The 21422-nt window shown below is 41.0% G+C and overlaps 1 protein-coding gene across 2 annotated transcripts; it reads right to left on the reverse strand.

Moving 5' to 3' along the window:
- Position 1: 1 nt before the first annotated feature.
- Positions 2-20781, reverse strand: wdr47a (WD repeat domain 47a). Of its 2 annotated transcripts, none has more exons than XM_047367650.1 (17): positions 20608-20781; positions 15568-15735; positions 15169-15252; positions 14956-15040; positions 13918-14049; positions 13524-13700; positions 12918-13429; positions 9769-9886; positions 7417-7598; positions 5771-6013; positions 5615-5675; positions 5306-5463; positions 2404-2573; positions 2148-2318; positions 1912-2043; positions 1490-1708; positions 2-1397 (listed from the first exon to the last, which is right to left on the reverse strand). In XM_047367650.1, the coding sequence occupies exons 2-17, from the start codon at positions 15723-15725 to the stop codon at positions 1255-1257; spliced, it is 2745 nt and encodes a 914-aa protein (XP_047223606.1). In that variant the 5' UTR covers positions 15726-15735; positions 20608-20781; the 3' UTR covers positions 2-1254. The 2 variants fall into 2 exon arrangements, with proteins under 2 accessions (XP_047223606.1, XP_047223607.1); XM_047367651.1 differs by having other exon boundaries at positions 15568-15835.
- Between the last annotated feature and the right edge of the window lie 641 nt (positions 20782-21422).

The following is a 21422-nucleotide window of genomic DNA, read 5'->3' on the forward strand; positions in this document are numbered from 1 at the left end:
GTTTGTGTAAAAGACACTTTATTGAACGTACCGGCAATCTGACCTCATCGAGCTTCGGTTCATTTGAGTTACTTATTTTAAAACAGGAATTAGAAAGGCTTAATTCAAGAACCGTCAGCATTTCATAAACAAATAACTGTACATACATACATACATACATAAATACTGAAATAAATACATCTATGTGTTAGTTTGGCCTCATCTCTGAAAACAATATACTCTATAATAACAAAAAAAACTTAAATATGCATATTTTTAAGTAAATCTGACTGCTAAAAGACAGGGTTAATGAAAACAGATATAAAAACAATGCGTATGCCCCAAATAAAGTTTCTAAATAAATATGAAAACACCCGTGCTTCCATCCAGACCTCATTGTGCATAAAGTTAGACTAAGACTGACACCTACTTGTAACGCACTACAACAGCAGCAGACAAACCAGCGCTTCCCACTGAAAACATGAATGTGCAGCTGAAACGTGAATACTGTACATTTCCTCAATGCTGAAATATTAAAAGGTCCTTTTTGCAAGCAAGCCACTGCTAGACATTAGCTAAAGCGCTAGCTTAAAAAAAACAAAACAACAACAAACACTGGTTCCAAATTAAAAACCAACTCGCCAGGTAATTTACACATTCTGGGCTGCAGCAATTCCTTTCGATAGAGATGTTGGATATCCCAAAGGAGAGGAACAGATGAGCGATTCAACAGATTTACGATAATATCTGCAGAATCAGACAGAAAAAGCTCGTGACCAACACCAAAATATTACCTACGTTACGATCAGTTTTTCTCTACCTCAGCAATAGCAGCATCACGGCGGCTGTTAGGAAACAATATGCAAAAGCAAGGAATGTACAAATTCTTTAAAATAAGATTTTAAAACGGCCATAGTGTTGTTTTTGTCATGGAGACTGAAAAGGCACCATCATGGACGTTAAACCCAAACAACTCTTCAATGACAACGACGTGCAGAAGGGAACTTTGTGTATGCAAAGAGTGAAGATAGAGGATGTCTCACATGGTTCAGGAATAAAAGGAAGAAAAATAAATAACCAAATATTTTAACCCAATGATAATAAGGAACATGCAACATGTGCTTCTGATGTGCCCCGCGTTTTTACCCACTTGATTTACAAGATGAACGGAAAGGTTCATTTAGCTGTCTGTGGGAGCATGTTGAAGGGATATGACTATTCATAAAGGAAGAGAGAATCATTGTTTTGGTGCTCATTGTTTACATCTTGCTTGTATTACGGGTTGTGTGTCCACAAAGTGACGGTGCGGTCAGCAGAAGAGGAGAGGAAGGACAGGTCCTGTGTGTGCCATCGACACTGAATCACCTTGTCACCGTGCTCTCCCACTACAGTCTGGGGCAGCTGTTTGGTCAGGTCACCTACAAGCACATCAGATAGAAACGTTTCGGTTTAGCTCAGCTTTTTCACATCGAACTGACGAACCGCATTCGCGCTAGCTCCGAGGACGTACCTTGAAGGTTGGTGACTATGACCTTTGTGTCATAGGAACCAGTAAGCAGGTAATGTGCTCCAGGGGAAAATCTTACGGATCGGACATCGCTTGTGTGTGGCCGGTACACCTGGACGATCCGTCCTCCTCTGATGTCATACAGCATGCATGCACTGTCTTCCTGTCCTGTCGCTAGGAGACGGCCACTTGGATCGACCGCTACAGAGGCGACAGGGCTGCCTGTTTATTGAAGAACACATACAATCCCATTAAAATACATAGTTGGTGGTCATGAATGCTTTTGTAAAGGACTGTAATTCTGTTTGGTTATCATTTCTCCCCTATAAGGCACCAGTGTGCAGCGATGTAATATTGATCAACTCATTATGGCAGCAGTGTTCCTTATATCATGCTCTGGACACAGTTTGTGTCTCTTAACAGACCTGAGCCATGGAAAGCGGTTCCCACTACTCTCACACAGCTGGGCACCCTGAGATCCCAGAACCGCACCGTCTTATCCTGAGAGCCCGAAGCGATCATCCAGCCTCCCCAAGTGTACAGAGACAGGATGTGACCTGCACATGAAGAAATAAATATTTACAGTCCTTTTTCTCTATGAGTCCACACTTTGTGTTCAAGCCCATTTAGACAGGCGTAGAGTTCAAATCTCCCGGGGCACCTGTGTGTCCACTGAGCGCGTGCAGCCCTTGTCCCCTCTGGCAGTCCGTAGTGTAGATGTTACAGTCTCCTGCTCCGGCGCTGATCAGGATGGCCCCTCCGCTTTCTGGGCCCTCCATGAAGGCCAGGTCTCTGATGGTACCATCATGCATGCTAAACTCCAAGTCCGGTCCTGGATAGCAAATTAAAACTTTGATTTTGACAAACGTTCGACAAAAAGTTGGCGTTTACAGTATAATCTTGCAGAGAGCTCTGACCTGTGGCGTTGCATGTCTCTGCGCTGAAAGGCAGGACCTTGACGTATTTGTCGTTGGAGCCTGTAGCCAGCAGCTGTCCGCAGTGACTCCAGGCTACACAATAGATGGAGCCTTTGTGGTGTTTGTTCCTCTTGAAGCGAACCGGCGGCTGCTTTGTTGGACTTGAACCACTACAGAGCAGAAAAATTGTAAGTCAGTCAGTCATTATCTACTGCTTATTCCATAGTGGGTCACGGGGGAGCTGGTGCCTATCTCCAGCAGTCTATGGGCGAGAGGCGGGGTACACCCTGGACAGGTCGCCAGTCCATCGCAGGGCAAAGAAAAATTGTCTAACTATTAATTATTATGAACATTTTTTTCCATCAAACAGCTTTTTACTTTATTTTTATTGTCAGGTTTATTGAGAAGATGGCTTCAGAGTGAGCACCGTGATAAGAACTTTTTCACTGCTTTTTTCAGATTAGCTCCATTTTAACATCCAAAACACATTTAGAGTTCAAAACTGGATCCACAAAACACTGAATTTGTTTTTTGTTAAATGGACGATGACCAAGATGGCGCCGACATTGGCAGCCTCGGAGCTTCGCTCTCTCTTTCTTTGTGTATTTTGTGTGTTTTTTCTGATTCTGTAAAGATGTTTTAATGCAATGAGTCAAAGATTTATATGAAAGATATAAATGTCAAAAGGCTTACATATAATAATAAGGAATAAGACATTTTACTTGTAGGTCAGAAGAATTTATTTCAACCCAATTAGGCAGTTCAACCTGATGTTTAACATCTGGAAACTAGGGCTGCATGATATGAGGAAAACATCCATTATTAGATAATGTTGCTAAGGATATGACTTGTGATACATAAACAAATACTGAACAAAACAGAGTTACTGTCCTGCTTTAGGCTCAGTACAAACATAGGCCTCAGAGGTGAGTAGTCTACCTAGCTAAAATCATATTTCCATTCCAACAACAAGGTTTTATTAAAGGTTTTTCTTAATGACTTTCTTAGAAAGTCTTAATTCCTTCATAAAACATTTGCTGTTTTAAACGCCAGACGTCACACCATCTATATTACTGGCAAAGAGAGCTTGGATGTTTGTTACCTAAACAATTATTCTTCACTGCAGTCCAAGCAGTTCTTTGCGATGTTGATGCTGTGTACAGTCGTGCTGCGATATAAAAGGGTTGGACAATGAAACTGAAACACCTGTCATTTTAGTGTGGGAGGTTTCATGGCTAAATTGCACCAGTAAGAGCAGAGTGTGAAGGTTCAATTAGCAGGGTAAGAGCACAGTTTTGCTCATAAAGTGACCAAGACAGCAAGTCTTTGTGATGTATCAAGAGCCACGGTATCCAGGGTAATGTCAGCATACCACCAAGAAGGACGAACCACATCCAACAGGATTAACTGTGGACGCAAGAGGAAGCTGTCTGAAAGGGATGTTCGGGTGCTAACCCAGATTGTATCCAAAAATCATAAAACCACGGCTGCCCAAATCACAGCAGAATTAAATGTGCACCTCAACTCTCCTGTTTCCACCAGAACTGTCCGTCGGGAGCTCCACAGGGTCGATATACACGACCGGGCTGCTATAGCACTCATTGGTCACTCATGCCAATGCCAAACGTCGGTTTCAATGGTGCAAGGAGCGCAAATCTTGGGCTGTGGACAATGAGAAACATGTATTGTTCTCTGATGAGTCCACCTTTACTGTTTTCCCCACATCCGGGAGAGTTACGGTGTGGAGAAGCCCCAAAGAATCGTACCACCCAGACTGTTGCATGCCCAGAGTGAAGCATGGGGGTGGATCAATGATGGTTTGGGCTGCCATATCATGGCATTCCCTTGGCCCAATACTTGCGCATCACTGCCAAGGACTACCAAACCATTCTTGAGGACCATGTGCATCCAATGGTTCAAAGATTGTATCCTGAAGGCGGTGCCGTGTATCAGGATGACAATGCACCAATACACACAGCAAGACTGGTGAAAGATTGGTTTGATGAACATGAAAGTGAAGTTGAACATCTCCCATGGCCTGCACAGTCACCAGATCTAAATATTATTGAACCAATTTGGGGTGTTTTGGAGGAGCAAGTCAGGAAATGTTTTCCTCCACCAGTATCACGTAGTGACCTGGCCACTATCCTGCAAGAAGAATGGCTTAAAATCCCTCTGACCACTGTGCAGGACTTGTATATGTCATTCCCAAGATGAATTGATGCTGTATTGGCTGCAAAAGGAGGCCCTACACCATACTAATAAATTATTGTGGTCTAAAACCAGGTGTTTCAGTTTCATTGTCCAACCCCTGTATATCCATAAACTGTCTAAATAAACTACAAAAATAAACTTAGGTGTGACTTCTTGTAACAACTATAAATGGCAACATATGTAAACAGTTTTGTCGGATCTGGCAGCTGAACACAGTGCCTCAAATTTAGCTTATGAAACAATATGCCGATTCTGTTTTGAGTTCAAGAAGATTCAGGATATTTTCAGAAACTTCACATTGTTTGCGTTCTGCACCTGCATGATGACTGGCTTACTGATGGCCAGAAACCAGGTGTTTCAGTTTCATTGTCCAACCCCTGTATATTGTGCAGCCCTACGAGGGACTTTCAACCAATCAGAAATGCTTAGCACCCTCCTCCTCTGAAGGTTCGGGGTAATACCAAGTCACTCCCTCCCTACCCAGGTTGTTTTCAGCTAGAAATTTTAAGTGATCTGTTTTTACCCCAGGAGATTTACTGGAGAACTACCCTGTTACCTGGATAAGATATTTGAAGTGAAACGTGTGTTCTGTATAGCCGCAACAGCAATTTAGTCCACATATATAAAGAAAAATACATACACTTTTTTTAATCTTTAAAACAAAGATCTTCAGTCGGTGGTGAGTTACCTGGAGTTCAGTTTTTCTGGATAAGCGCACACCCGCAGCGTTTTAGAGTTGGATCCCACGGCGTACAGAGCACCAGACGGGTGGAAGGCAACAGCTCGGACAGCCTGAGTGTCCTCCAGCGTGTGTACCGGTACAAACAGGCTTTGTGGTTTATCCCCCTGGAAATACAGCAATTTATCCAGTTTAATAAATGAAACACGCTATGGTGTGTTGGACAATAATCCTAACAGCTGTGGATATCACTTTTGCCTTGACTTGACTAAGGAAAAAATTTATTACTATTGAGAGTGCACTGGTTTTATGCCCCACCTCTTTACTGCGGGATAAACAGCCAGGAGAGTCGCTCTGATGACTTTTCGGTTTCTGCCCACTGACAACAAACAATAACACCTCAGAAATATATTCTCATTAAACATAAAACGTGGAATAGTGACTGTTAAAAAATAAAATAAAAATCCCACCAACCTTGACACCACAGGAGACTCATTTGGAGGTGGGACGGCACTGCCCCCTACGCTGCGCTGAGGGGTGCTGCTGACCACCCCTCCCCCTAGGCTCCGGTCCTGCTCCGGGGTCACAGATGGAGGGTTGTTGTTGTCCTCGGAGGCGGGCGTGTTCCCGTTCCCGTTGCACTGCTGGGTCAGAGATTTCACCTCCTCTCCCAGGTTCTCCATCCCCACATTGAGCTCCTCTAGCTTCTGAATGGACCTGCACAAACAAACACACATCAAGGCTTTTCTCACAGCACATTTCTTTCATTTAAAATTGTTTTAATTACTTTTTTTGAAAATAAAAGGGGCGTTCTTTGCATTTTACTTTTGGCAGGAGGCTATTTATGGGCTGACAGGGTAGCAACATCTAGTTAGAACTACAAAGAAGAGAGGACAAAAGCAAAATGGATCTCATTATGCACAGTCACTCCCTCTGAATAATGTAGAAGACAACGCGGACAGGGAGAGATAGCGGAGAGAGAGGACTGGAAGGAAGATTAAATCAAAAAGCTTTGATACTGGTAAAAAAAAAAAAATTTAAATATACATATTTTTTCTTTATTATTTTGAAATCGTTATCTTTCAGTAAATCTACTGGAGTCAGATAATATCAAAAAGTCTTTTCATATGAAATTATGTTTGTCATTAAGCAGGATTTTAACACACAGAGTGAGGGTCCCAGGTGGTGTGGGTGCTTATGGCAGATGGTGCTGCGCAGCCTGGAGGGGGCTGCGCCATGTCAGTGGCAGCCTCATGGGACCCATTACTTTCAAGGCCATGACATGTCAACTTCATGCTTTCTGACAGCTGCACCTCTTTTGTTTGACAATACTGAAAGCCAGACAATAATTAACACTGCTACTTCAAGCAAGCTGAGCCTGAGGAGCACCGACTCAGAATACGGCTTTTCCTGATTCTTTACAGAGCCGTACAAACTGTCGTTACGCAACGACCACAAAGTAGAAATGTAGTTTATTGGGGTTTTATGTATGAAGGTCTTTAGGGGGTGTTTCTACCAGTTTCTGTCATCTAGAGACAGAAACGTTTCCTGTTCTTCATTGCTAACAGACTGTCAAATTGGATTTCTTTGACTTTCTGGGCTTTTCCTGCATATGCTTTGATCTAAACCATTCCACTGTAGTTCTGGCTGTACTCTGAAGGTCATTGTCCTGCTGGAAGGCGAGCCTCCAGCTCAGTCTCACGTTTTTTTGCAACTTCTAGCAGGTTTTCTCCCAGGATTTTCCTGTACCGAACTTTGGCAATTCTGACAAGCTTCCCTATCACTGCCCCTGTAGGTCTTTCTGTCTCATTCTTCCACGAAGGCCAGATTTGTGGAATATATTTGGGATACCGTTTTATAATCTTACTCTGCTTTAAACGTCGCCACAACCATAAACCTCAATTGTGTTTCTTGGTCTTCATGAAGCCATTTGTTCACTAATGTCCTCAAAAACAAAATCCAGTCCAATTGGTTGGACTGGATTTTATTTATTGGTATCAGAGTAAAAAGATGCATACAGATGTATGCCACCTGTCACTTCCCTTCCACTTCCCAATTACGTTACTTTGTTCTGGTCTATCATGTAAACAAGAAGTCGATGGCTCTTGCTGTGTCTGTACCTGTTCAGGAACTTCTCTGTGAGGCTGTGCTGCATGTCGCTGGGTGGGGGGTCCTGCTGGACCCCTCCCTCCAGCAGCATCTGCTGGTACATTTGCCTTTGCTGCTGCTTCTGCTCCAGGTGCTGCTGCACACGAAGCCGCTGCCGGTAAAACTCCTCGTACTTCTCAGTCGAGTCACGTAACTGAGGATAGAATACGATGCACGTAATAAATGTAATTATTCATTTTAAATGCATGAACAGCGGTTTATTGGTATAACCAGAAGTGAGAGGCTACCCAAAGAGTTGGAAATAAAATCTCATGCTATTTTGTGCATGGAAACAAAGAAATCCAAGTTTTCCTGTGAAAACCGGACCATTTCGCACACTCTTTATGATTTGCAGATTAAAACAAGGAAACGGGCACGGTGCTGGTGGAGCAAGGGGTTAAGCATCGCACGACCCATATACAGAGGGTTTATTCCTCGACGTGGCAGTGCTGGGTTCGAGTCCCAGCCCCGGTGGTGCCGCATGTCTTCCCCCTCTCTCCAACCCCATTTACCGTCTATCTACTTTCAAAAAATACTGGAAAGAAAAAAGGCCACTAGTGCCGCACAAAACAAATCTTGGAAACAACACATAATCCAGTTCAAAATACCAAACTCTTTAAGAATAACATTTCTACATTTTAAACCCTCTGGACTTTTAAATACAAATAAAAAAAACCTAGTTTGATGGTATTATCTCTACTTATCATGAAACGACATGAATTGTGAGGGTCCTAAAGGGCTGTTTCAGGTTTTTTTTCCTCTTATTTTTGCACAACATGTTGAATCACAACCATCTTCTGAAATTCAGAGAGCAATCACAAAGCACTGTTTGGATGCAATATTTGGTAGGCTACAACTTGTCAGAGGCCATGCATTACAGCTCTGCTTGCCAATACCATGTATGACTTTATTTATCTGGTCGACTTTCAGCGCCTTTTTTTTTACCTTCATCTGACATAGATTTGATAGAGATGGTAAAGAGTAGTGGGGTAGCTGTAATGTTGAAATGCTACTATTTTGGCAAGTGAACTAACTCAGATTAGCTCTATTTTAAAAGATCTTTAACAGATTTGTCATATATGGAACAAATTATATGACACTAAATACAAACCCTTTAAAGAACAGCGATTACTTTTGATAACTGTAATCAAGTTGTGATGATAATATTAAGGAATGTATAAATCACTGTAAAAAACTTCTCTCTTTAAAACACACTTTTTTATCTTCTAGATTATGAAATAAGGAAGAAAGTGTGGAAACTCTTTTTTTTTTTCTAAGCTTATTTTTCTAAATATTCTCTAAATTTGTGTTTTTCCTATACCAGACACGAAGACTGAAAAAAGCTAATTTCCTACTTTGCCACACATCTCCAGGTTGGGTATGAACCCCGTTTAAAAAGAAAATAAGAACATTTTCAAATGTGCAAGGCTTAATCTGTATCTCTCAAAGGCTGCATTGTGGTGATGTGAACCCTTCACCTCTCTCCTGTCAGCTCAGGCATAAATAGGAGGAAAGAGGGTGAAACGGAGAGCTGAGGACAGGTCAATTCCCCTCTGTCAGTCAGCTTCCTGCCCTGACAATCCAATGGGAACAGATCTGCTGAATGTTTGGGGAGAGGCCAGACCCGGGCTTTGGGCCAGCACTGGGAAAGACGCACAGAGGAAAACAAGAAGGAGAAAGCAGGGATGTGACAGAAAGAACACAGAGGCTCCAACTGATGTCTCTGCCTCCGGCCTTTATATGGATCTTCTGTTTGACATCAAATGAGCGCAATTGTGTTTTATTTTGATATGAAATTACAATAAATGACTTGTTACTTTAAAATAAACGAAAACACAAATGGGGCCAAAGCAGAAATAATAAAGCAGACAAAGATAAATAGCTTTTCACACCCCGTTTAAAACCACATAAGGGCATAGATGACTGACCCATTTTGTGTAGCTCAGCTACTGAGTCACTCATCCCCACTGACCCTAATAAAAGCTCCCCAGTGCTTCCAGCCTCCACTGTTCTACAACCACATTATTTACCAGTTAAACATCTTAATGGCACAAACAGGTTTCTACCTTTAATTTTTTTTTTTTACGGCCAGTTTTCGCACAAACGCAAAGCAAATGCAAGCACTCCCATTTAGGCTGGATGAGAAAAGACCATCTGAGTCACAACACCCCTCTGTGCATCAGCGTCAGCGACACTGTAATGCAGATCGATCCAGATTGATCAGAACCGATGACATCCCTGCAGGCGGGATTCATCCATAAAATAAAAGAGAAAAAAAAAAATGCAGAGACATTATTGAGTAGAACTTGTTCAGGGCAGTTTACCTCATTCCTGTCAGTGGGTCCAGCTGTCGGTGCATCCTCGCCTGGAGCCGAAGCGGGCCGTGTATTCTGAACTCCACCCGAGCTCAACATCTTATCTACAGGCGTGTCGGTTCTGGATCTGCACAGCCAAAACAGCAGCATTGTGTAGGGTTGCAAAATATGTAGCAAATTTAGCGTCAAAGCAATACACACATCACATATCACAGCTTGGACTGAAATAAATATTAAATAGGGACCACGTGTTTCAGTTGTACGTAGGGATGGGTACCTTTCACATATGAACCGAAACGGTAATGATGCCCGGTACCTGGGAATCAGTATCGGTAAAATGTTTCAATTTAATTTATTCATTTTTAAACTTTAAACGAATATATCAAAACAACATCCAGCTGTTTGTATCGTAACATCTCAGTTTTATAAACGTTTCTTCTCCCATGTTGCTGGATGCAGACGACGAGTCGCTGACGAACTGTAGCCCAGGTGCTTCCTGAGATTAGAAGTAATTCCTGCCGCTGATCTTGCACTTCATGTCCGAAATATTGCAGCGCGCGTAATCTGCATCGCGTTTTGAAAAGTGGAGCCATACTTTAGAGCGCTTTCTATCAGCCATGCTCTGTTGACGACGGCGACTTCTGTCATTACGCTCTTGTGCGTGCAATGCTGTGTTCATGTCCGGCATGGAAAACGCCCACTCTTTCACTCCCTCACTGTCACGATGACGCGTTTAGGTACCGAAACATGGTACCGTTTGATTTTACGTGAATAGGTAGTCGGTAATATTGACGGAATTTGGTCGGTACCTATAAAAGTACCAAATTTGGTACCCATCCCTAGCTGTACATGATAATAATATTGATAATGTAGTAATATAATCTATAAATATGCTTATTTAGTTTTCTTATGATTCCTTACAAAATAATAATAATTAAAACAATAATTATTTTTGGATGGTTTGAGGCCATAAACAACATGTCTCCGGAGAAGGCCACTCCACAGGAGGAAAAGCTGCTGTTTTGTGACCCAGCTGATGTCCGCCGGACCCTAAAGAGCGTTAATACAAGGAAATCTGCCGGTCCTGACAGATACCAGGCTGTGTGCTCAAGGAGTGTACAGAACAGCTGACGGGTGTCCTTACATATTCAACATCTCCCTGCGTCAAGCTGTTGCACCATCCTGCTACAAAGCCTCTGCGATCATCCCGGTTCTTAAAAAACCCGCCCAGTACCACTTGCCCATAATAATAAAGTGCTTTGAATTCAATTCAATTCAAAAATACTTTATTCACCCCAAAGGGAAGTTAAATGTTGTTGTAGGTCATATTATTCAGGTTTCTTCAAAGAGCCGTTGTAGATGCTGATGGCTGTGGGCAGGAAGGATCTCCTGTAGCGCTCCGTCTTACAGCAGATCTGAAGAAGCCTCTTACTGAAGACACTCTGTTGTTGTACAACAGTCTCATGAAGATGATGCTCCGGGTTCTCCATAATGTTCTTCATTTTATGAAGAATTGGTCTTTGCACAATCATCTCCAGAGGTTCCAGAGGAGTCCCCAGAACAGAGCCAGCCTTTTTTATCAGCTTGTTGAGTTTTTTTAAGTCCCTGGCTCTGATGCTGCTTCACCAGCAGATGATGGCAGAAGAGATCACACTCTCCACAACAGACTTATAGAAGATATGCAGCATCTTGCTGCAAACACCAAAGGACCTAAGCTTCCTCAAGAAGTACAGTCTGCTCTGTCCCTTCTTGTAGATGGCTTCACAGTTGCATCTCCACTCTAGTCTGTTGTCCAGGTGAACACAGAGGTATTTATACTCCTGCACCACCTCCACTTCTTCTCCCATGATAGAAATAGTTTTTGACTTATTCCTGATTCTCTTAAAATCTACAATGGTAAATGTTAAATGGACTGAACTTATATAATATAATAGTGCTTTTCCAGTCATACAGACCACTCAAAGCGCTTTACACTAGAGCCACACATTCATACACTGATCGGTAGGCAACTTGAGGTTAATTGCCATGCCCAGGGGCACATTGACATAGAGCAGGAGGAAGCTGGAATTGAACCCACAACCTTCCGATTGCAAGACGACTACAATTCCTACTGAGCCACAGTCGCCACAATCATCTCCTTTGTTTTAGTAATGTTCAAGATGAGATGATTGTTTCCACACCATGCCACAAAGCGGTCCACCACCTTCCTGTACTCGGCTTCTTTTCCATCTCTGATCAACCCCACAACTGCAGAATCGTCAATCATCTGAATTGAAAGGCTGGTCAAAGGTCACATCACCTCTATCCTGCCCCCTTCACTGGACCCATATCTATTTGCATATCGTCCAAACCGTTCCACTGAGGGTGCCATATCCCCCTGACCCTGAAACACCTGAAAAATACGGACACACCGGTTCGGATGCTGTTTTTGGACTTTAGCTCAGCATTCAATACTATAAATCCACGGCATCTGGGCACAAGGTCACAGGGGTCAAGACAATCTGGGTGACCGTGTAGAGTCCTGCCCGACCCCAGTTGGCAGGTACAGTTAATCACACAGGCTTAGACTTTGAGCAGACAGTAGAGCGGACTGGGAGATTAAGCATTAGGCCTTGAGCCTTGGTGAGAGTGGTCACTAACCATTCAAATCAGAAGCAAATGCAACATTACACCCTGTGGGTAAGTTAGAGGTGTTGGCATTACATAGCTGTGATTTTAAACACGATTTAGCATCTCATATTAGCAATTAGCCGAGTTAGTATGCTTCTCATTACTAGCATTCTGTGTGTATTCCTGGTAAGGTAAGTAGACTCTTACAGTTGCAATTACTGTATTTTCCATGATAGACACAACTGGACTTTAAATGGTTAAACAAAGCAGATTTGTTTAACCATTTAAAGTCCAGTTGTGTCTGGACTGTTCCTGTTTAAGAGCAGCAGCCTGAATTAACTGCCAATATGCCTCCAAACAAAATATTTTTATTTTCTTGAAGCTGCTAACAGCTTTTATGCTTCCTCTGACCTCCTTTTTAAACATCTGTCTGATGCTGGCAATAGTTTATTTAGCTTTCTTCCTTCCATAACAACTTCCACACTGAAGAATGTTACTGTTAGTGCGAGACCTTACTGCTTAGCTACGATGTGTTCACTGGCTCTTACGTTTCAGGGGATTCCTCAAAGATGCTGTGGCAGTCAGAGCTTTCCATCATGAGGCTCCTGGTCAGGTTCTGTCCACCTGCTCCCGGATAGTGAAAGTTTGCAAATGAGTGAGACATTGGAGAGACCCCTTTTCCTGTCACTATCTCCCCGCCACTCGCCCTTTTATCCTGGCCCGACAAGCCATAGGACAACCCGTCCAACGCTGGGTTTAAGGACCGTGACATGTAGGTGTCTGCGGACTGAGGTCGCCGAAGTGGAGAGGAAGGGTACGGGGAGAGCTTGCTGATGAGCGGTGTAAGAAGGTCGGCGTAGCCGGTCTTAGCCGGCTTGACCAAGCGGTCGACGTGGATGTTGAGCTGCTTTTGTTCGAAGGCGCAGGTGAAGACGCTGTGGGAGAGGTTCTGCATCCAGGAGAGCAGCGACAGGTCCAGATCATCACAGCCATTACCGCACAGCATGTCGACACCCAGAAGGACCTCACTCTCTGTTATCTCCTCACCTGTCGCCTTGCTCTGCACATGAAAAAAAAAATACCCTGAATGTTTATCACCATAAACACAATTATGCCAACAAACTAGTTCAGTGTGCATCTTCAGTAGTTCACACCTGGCAGAACTCCACACAGCATTCATACAGGACTCCTTTGAGGAGCAGCTGAAAAAGTCGATCCCCGCTGGCCTTAAAACCAGCTTCACTCAGTTTCCTGTCTGCAGGGATAAACTCTGCCACCATGTTACAGGCCTCCTCAAAGCACTGCACTCTGGCTGTGCTGGGATTCCAGTCCTGATGGAGATAATAACACATGAAGACATCCAGGGTCAAACATTAACAAAAAAAATCAAGGAAAGCTCTTAAGCTGTTATTTTATCTTAAAGATATGTGTACAGAGGTCATTCCTTCCCAATAATCAGCAAACTAGAGAAGAACAGTCATTGAAACGTAACATGTAAATGTAGCTGTGATGCCCTGCAAGTCTTAGTCTGTAAAAAATATAACTCACCTTGAACTCAGCATGGTTTGTGAGGCGAGGCAGCGTCAGCAGCAGACACAGTTTGCTGTAGTCGTCTTTAGACGGGCAGAACTCTTCCAGAGCGTGGAGGCACTTCACCGCTTCCTGCATGGTGAACTCCAGCTAAACACATAAAATACACAGCAAAACAACCGAGAAGGGACATGAAAACACAGATCTTTGCATTACTTTAGATGCAAACAGCTAAGCTTAGGTTAACGGTTAACCCAAATTACATAGAACATATTCATTGCAAAAAAGTTTTTTTATTTCTGTAACAAGTAAGAAATAAACGTGCATACAGATACTATGTTAAAATTTATAAAGGTTTTATTTTATAGTTGTAAGAAAACATTATTAGGTATTTGATTCATCATGTGTATTTATTTCCCCAGGGCTTTTGTGACAGAAACAGGCCCACAGCATCACAGATGTTCCACCGTGCTTCACAGTCTGAACATGATCCTTCTAAACATATATCCTTCTTTATTTTGGCACCAAACCTACTTTCCTGCCAAAATGTTAGTCCAGTTAAAGTCCAAATAAGCAAACTTGACATGTTTACATTTGTGATTGTAGGACAGAATAACAGGTAGATGGCAGATAATGGTTGGCATGAAGACTCTTTGCTGTAGTTTAAACAGTGAATATATATTTTTTATGTCCCTTACCTTTCTTCTCTCGGTGTGTGGTGGCAACAGAAACATGGATCAATAGCTAAGAGAAATGGGCCAGGAAATCATAAATTCATAATTTTAAGTTCTCAAACACAAAGAGAGTATATATTTTATTTTATCAGAACAGTTGGTGCTGCTAATAGAGAACGGTGATTTTGTTTAAAACTATAATTTTTTAAACACTGAATAACGCAGGTTTAAGGTTTATATTTTTCTTATTTTGTTCTATATGAGGATATACTACTGCAACAAAAGATTTTTAAAGATTTTACACATTGTACCAGTGGTGCCAGGTAAGTGTGGAAAGTTATGTAAAATATCATCTGTAAACTGGCCCCAGATTTGGACTTACATGCTGTGGCTCGTCTTCTGCAGACATGGCATTATTCACACACAGAGCCTCCAGAAACTTCTGCTTCAGGATGATGTAACGAAACCTGAGGAGAAAATGTCTCTATTTTATCTTCACAAGGTAAAAGTGAATGTTAATAGAAAACCAACTAAAAAATACCAAAAAGAAACACTAATCCAAGACCTTTAAATATTAAAAACAACATGGGATCACCTTTTTCTGTCAAACTTATCCATGCACTCAAGGGGCTGAATGAACTGCAGGACCTCATCCCACTGGCCATCAAGGATCAGCTGCCTGAAACCAAAACCAAAACCAAATATTGTGCATTCACATTTAGCTCTAACATGTGCAGATTTATGACAAATAAGATTGTCTTTCATATATTCAACTCTATATTCTGTTGTTTTTTTTTACGAAATGTTTAAAAGGTCAAAAAAGTTGGCGAGAGAGAAACGTTTCACACTAGAATACCATTTCCCAAAAATGTACTCAATAACAGGTTGACAAGAAATGTCTGCTTAAATTTACAGTGGATCTGCAATGTGATTGAGATGTTCAATGAAACATAATGCTGAAAGCATCAGATAGAGTCAGAAACAGTTGATTTACCTGAGGAACAACATGTCGTCCGAGTAGAGTCCATTGATGACGCCGCTCTCCTTCTCCAAGGCGAGCATGCTGATGTGCAGCTTCCTGGAGTGGAGAAAGTCCAGGACCACCTTGATGATCTCCACCTCCTTCACATTAATGGTTTCTTCAGCTGTCATGGTGATCACGCTGGAAAGGAGCAAGGAAACGTTTTAGCTGTCCTGCGATATATTTTCTTTAGCCTTTCAAGAAGGTAGGAAGAACAACAGCCTGAGTCGACTGCAGCAGGCTGGAGGAAACAAACAAGCAAGAAGAAGAAAAGACTCGTTAAAATTGCATTTGGTTCATTAACTTTTGTTAGGACAGCCATCTGTTTTCTGCCACCTTAGCTCTCTGCGGAGAATGTCTTAATATTTAAACATTATTATTCAAGCAAGCACCCTAAACACCATCAGCTAGAACTACAGACAAAGGTTACTAAATGTGCATTGAATGACTACTTAGCTAGCTAGCTTAGGGTCAATTTACAAATTAGCAACAATGATGTTGTCATGGCAACAGGATACAGTAAACCCTCTGCAAAAAAGGAAAATCTTACCAAGTATATTTTTCTAACTTTTAGTCAAAACCTCTCATCACACTTATAAGTCAAAAGCATCTACAGAGATAAATTCAAGTGAGATATAACAACTTGTTTTGAGACAATGCATCTTGAAAATCTCGATAAGTGAAATAGTCTTGAAAACTTCTTGTTTTGAGGAATTTCTTAAATGACAAGTTTTTGTTTTTTTGACATTTCAGACGAGTTTGAAGTTCTTGTGAGGTTTGTAAAACATAAAGTCTTGTTTCAAGAAAAAAAATTACTTGAATTAAGACAAATCTGCTTTAATGATAACAATAATATCAACAACATGCCCAACTCACAGTCTTTTACAAAACATTGTATAAGTGTAGCTATTTTTAATACATTTCTGTCAAACCAAACATTCAAGTGATTTGGAAAATAGACAAAAATAAATAATAATATTAATATTTCATTCTCTTTTCTGTTGCACTCTGGACAAATTCCAGCATATTATTCCAAACGTAATGAGTACAAATACTGTTCTATATTACAGTAATTGGTAATGCTGTAAAACATCGTTTGGTCCAAATACCCAGACTTACCACTGGGTCAAGACTGACATTTGATGATATCTGTGAGGTCATATTTCACTTCAATGTACTTGCTATTATTAAAATTCACATAAGAGTATGGTGTATAATCAATACGTTTGTCTGCATCCATGAAAATATTGGCTTGAGCAAGGGAGGGAAAAATACTAAGATGAAAACAGGTTGGAGAAGGGTTATAATGCTGCGAATGCATTTCCTAATGCTAGTCAGGAATGCATACTTAAAGGTAATTTGTCTTAAAATGCAATGTTCAAATGTTAATTTAAGTTGGTTTTGGACCTGGATCCAGAGCATTGCCACACTTATGAAACTAAGAATGAGTTAAATAAATGTTAAAACATGTGGATGACATTCAAGCTGAAAAAAAGATGCTACCTTTGAGGGGAAGGATATTACTTTTGTGCATCACAAGTTTATTATGAGATGCAAAAGCTCACGATTGTAGTAAAATAATACTCAGAATGAGTTTTTGTGGCTAGTTTCAAGATTCTCTAAACCATGTGACGCTTTACTGCAAAGTCTTTTTTCTAGAAATCTTGTCAAGTTAATTTTCACTTGTTACATTGGCAGATTTTTTTGCTTATTTCAAGCCAAAAAATCTCATTTTAATTTGTTTTTACTTATTTTTGAAGTGGCATTTTTTCCAGTGCACAGACCATTTAAAACAGGAAATCTAAAATAAATACTTTGATAAATGAGTACAGAAATAAATACAATTTGCAGACAATTGATAGGATTCTTTGAAAGGATACAAAAAAAAAAAGAAAAAGATCAGGTTACTTTCTGTTGGTGCAAAAATGTGAAAAATTGTTGCCCCCTTACAGATTTCTTTGTTTTATTTTAGTAACACGTTAATGTTTCAGGACAAACTGATCTTAATATCAAAACAAGATAATATGAGTAAATACAAAATGCAATTTTGAAATAATTTTAATATATTAAGGAAAAAAAAAACTATCCAACCAGGCCCGATGTAATTAAAAAATGTCCCTTAATACCTGGCTGTGCCACCAAAAAAGTCATGGGGATCACGAGGTGAGACGGGTCTGTGTGTTCTGTTTTGTTAGCTAAGGTTCTGCCCAGTCTCTTTGTTATTGTTGAATCATGAACACTGACTCAAACTGTGGGAAATGGGGCCTGCAGTGCTTTAAATGTTTTTATAGGGTTCTGTTGTAATCTCCTGATCGAGTCATCAATGCGTTATCAGGGTAATGCTGGTAGGCCACCACTCCTGTGAAGGTTCACCACTGTTCCATGTTTGTATGTCGCTGGAGTCCCGAAGCCTTAAAAATGGCTTTGGGACCTTTCCACACCAATAGATGTCACTGACTTTGTTTCTCATTCATTACTGAATTGCTTTAGATCGGGGCATGATGTGTTGCTTTTTAAACCTGTTAGCCTACTTCATGTTGTTGGGACAGGTGCTACTTATGTGATTTCTTGATTCTACAGGTCAGGCTTAGGTGTGGTGAGTGAAAATACATCATAGAATGTGGTTAATCCTTGTTATTAATTCAAAAAGGAAGTAAATGACATTTTCACATGCTGCTAGATTTGATCCAATAGCTTTTTTCTCTTAAGAAATCATCTCATCATTTAAAAACTGTTTTTTTTGTTGTTGTTGTTGTTGTATTTACTCAAACTTCATTTGTCTAATGTCAAGATGTATTTGATGATCTGAAACATGTAAGATTGACAAAAAAGCAAAAACAAAAGAAATAGGTAAGGAGGGAATCAATTTTATGGCACCGTACCTTATAGAAAAAACATCCTAAGACTAACTTCACAATAAAACTGCTGTCTCGTGTAACTCAAACCAGAACAACAAAGAAAGATGTGTTTCATTGATATTCAAAATCGACAAGATGCTGACCCTTGACCCAGTAACAAAATCAACATGAAGCCTGGAATGACTAATTCAGCATTCTATACACACTGTCTAATCATGTCTAGATTTAAAAGAACCACACATTCATTTACAACAAGATTATCTTCCATTCATCTCACTGATCTTCACATTTCTTTGCAGATGTATGATTTAAAAAGGGGTTTCAACAAGACAGCATGGATGCATTACTTCATAGCCCATTGTATCTTAATGCAGCCCAAACGTTTACTGAACAAAATAAATACTGTTCATTCTTTAAATACACTACTCAGAGCTAAAGACCAGTTTCGTCTTACAGCAGTGATTCTTCAATGTGGTTAAATGTATTGTGATTATGCTTTAATGTGATCCATTTATAACAAGATGATCTCATTTTAGTTACTCTGTGTTTTGTAATTTACTCTTTAACATCTGCAGATTACAAAAAAAAAAAAGCCTATATGGCGAAATCTGGCACATTTACATGACAAACAGAGGAAAACATGCTGATTAGTGTCCATTGTCCCTTTTAAACTCAAAGATCAAGATAAAAGATACTTAAGTCAAGTAGAACAACAGCAGTAACTTCCAAAAGGATTCATACCCTTGGACTTTTCCAAAGTTTGTCACCTTAAAAACCAATATGTATTTTATTGGGACCTTATATGAAATACCAACACAAAGTGTTGTATAAATGTGAAGAGAAAGGAAACTGAAGTTTGAATCAATTCCCCAGCCTTTGAACATTAGTAACAACGAGACAGCAGGAGATTTACTGCCCTAAACACAACGTCCCAATAGTGAAACATGGTGATGGCTGCAACATGCTGTGGGGATAATTCTCTTAAACATGGCCATGGAGTCTGATGAGACTTGACAGACAGATGGATAGAGCCAAATACAGGGAAATGCTGCAACAAAACCTGTTAGCGGCAGCATAACACTTGAGACGGAGGCGGAGGTTCAACGGCCCTAAACATACAACAAGAACTGCAATGGAATGGATGGCTCAGTCAAAGTCCAGACATAAAACTAAAGGAGGATCTGAGGCAAGATTTGACATCTGGTGTTAACAGACAAAGAACGGGTACTTGTTTCACTCTGGGTGTGAGCAAAGTTTGTAGAGGAATACCCCAAACGACTTGCAGCTAGAGCTGCAGTTTCTATAAAGTATTGAGTCATGGAGGCTGAGTGCAAACGTCATATTTCAGGTGCTTTGTTTTTTTTAGCAATGATGTACCACAGTTATCTTCTACTCTGTGCTGATTCATCACACAAAATCTCAATGAAACACATTAAAGTTTGTGGATGTAACATGAAAAATAGGGAAAGGAATGAGCTGTATCATTTTCCAAGGCTCTGTGTAAAATCAAAAAACAAATCTAAACTAATGTCAGGTTGTCCTGATTTGCGATTTAGGTAAATTTGTAGCTTTATGGAAATTATCAGAGACTCTCCCCTAATGGGATCACCATGCTGGACCGGTACCGTGTACTAGATCGTACTGTTCTGTTGAATAGGATACTTGTTGCTTTGGTGTTGCAACCACATACAATTTTAGGGAGTCAAGCATAAACATCTCTCTATAACAGAGCCTGATATGATGCACAGCCCTTCGCATGTTGTGTTGATCAGGAAGAAAAACGTGTGTTAGCTGTCATTTAAACACAAACCCCGATTAAAACGAGCCTAGACCTAAACAAACAGGATCCCTGCAGTTCTGCTAAGCTAGCCTGAGACATGGTTAGCCAACAACAAGCATTAAGCCACAAAGTCAAACAGCATAAGAAGCTTAGGCGACTTGTTAGCTCTACACAGGCACTGAATGTAGCCGCAGGATTAGAGCAAAACCATCAAATGGCCAGTTAGTGTCAGGGCTCCCACACAGCTGGCTAATTTGACCGGCGGTAGGAGGGGAGCTAGCCAGGGCCGAGGAGGGGAGAGGCATCATCCGCTAGTTAGCTGGACGGGCGGGGTGACAGCTCCAAGCCCTGCAACACGCAAGAAATAACACTCACCTGCTTCTAAAAATACATGGGATGAAAACGCCGACCCCGGTGTGTTTCCGCGCTGTTCACAGGCGGTGTCACGGTTGTCCCCGGCAGCAGAGTCTGTGTTGCTCCTCCGTGTCTGTGTCCCCTCCTCTAGCTGGATCTTTCTCCGCCGCTGCGCTCTCTAACTGCGGTCTCTGGAGCCGCCCTGCCGAGCCTGCTGCCTGCAGAGCACCGCCTCCATCCATCCATCCTCCACACACACTAACTTCATGCACAATCATGGGGTGTTTCTGTGAGCAGAGAAAGAGATAAATATTCATGAGATTTATATGTAACAATACATGGTATGTGTCTGAGACACTGTAACCTGCACAAGGGCTGTCATTGTAACTTAGTTTTTTTCAATTGCCAAGACACATTTAAATCATCCATCCACTGCTCTAAACTGTAAACACAAAACCCAATTTTCAAACTACATTCACAAAACCCCTGATTCTTCCTTCAAAACCAAAATGTTGCCCAACAGTTTAAGCAGTGCTCAACACCAATGTTGTCACATCAGACCCCAGTCAATCAAAATGTAAAACTCCACTGAACAGTCATTACACGCAACATATAAAAAAGGAAAACACAATAATCAAATCAGAAAACTTTTAAAGTAACCTTTATTGTGCAAAAAGGAAATGCATTTTCAAAACAAATTTTGAGTTTAATTTTTGAGTGTTTTGAGTGTTTAAGTTGAGACACCAGTGCTTTAATTGAGTTTCACTTTTGCTATATGTGCTGATCATTATGCATCCCAAGTGCATCATAGTGCAAAATGTGTTGTAGTGGGTATA

Source organism: Girardinichthys multiradiatus, chromosome 6 (genome assembly GCF_021462225.1).
Source record: "Girardinichthys multiradiatus isolate DD_20200921_A chromosome 6, DD_fGirMul_XY1, whole genome shotgun sequence".
NCBI classification, from domain to species: Eukaryota; Metazoa; Chordata; class Actinopteri; order Cyprinodontiformes; family Goodeidae; genus Girardinichthys; species Girardinichthys multiradiatus.

Bases quoted from the DNA above. Each gene is read 5' to 3' on its own strand.
- wdr47a (XM_047367650.1), bottom strand. From the start codon at position 15,725: ATGACAGCTGAAGAAACCATTAATGTGAAGGAGGTGGAGATCATCAAG. The intron at 5,676-5,770 runs GTTGGTGGGATT...GTTTGTTGTCAG, and splicing joins GAGTCTCCTGTGGTGTCAAG to TGGGCAGAAACCGAAAAGTC. The intron at 2,574-5,305 runs GTAACTCACCAC...TCTGCTCTGTAG, and splicing joins CCAGAAAAACTGAACTCCAG to TGGTTCAAGTCCAACAAAGC.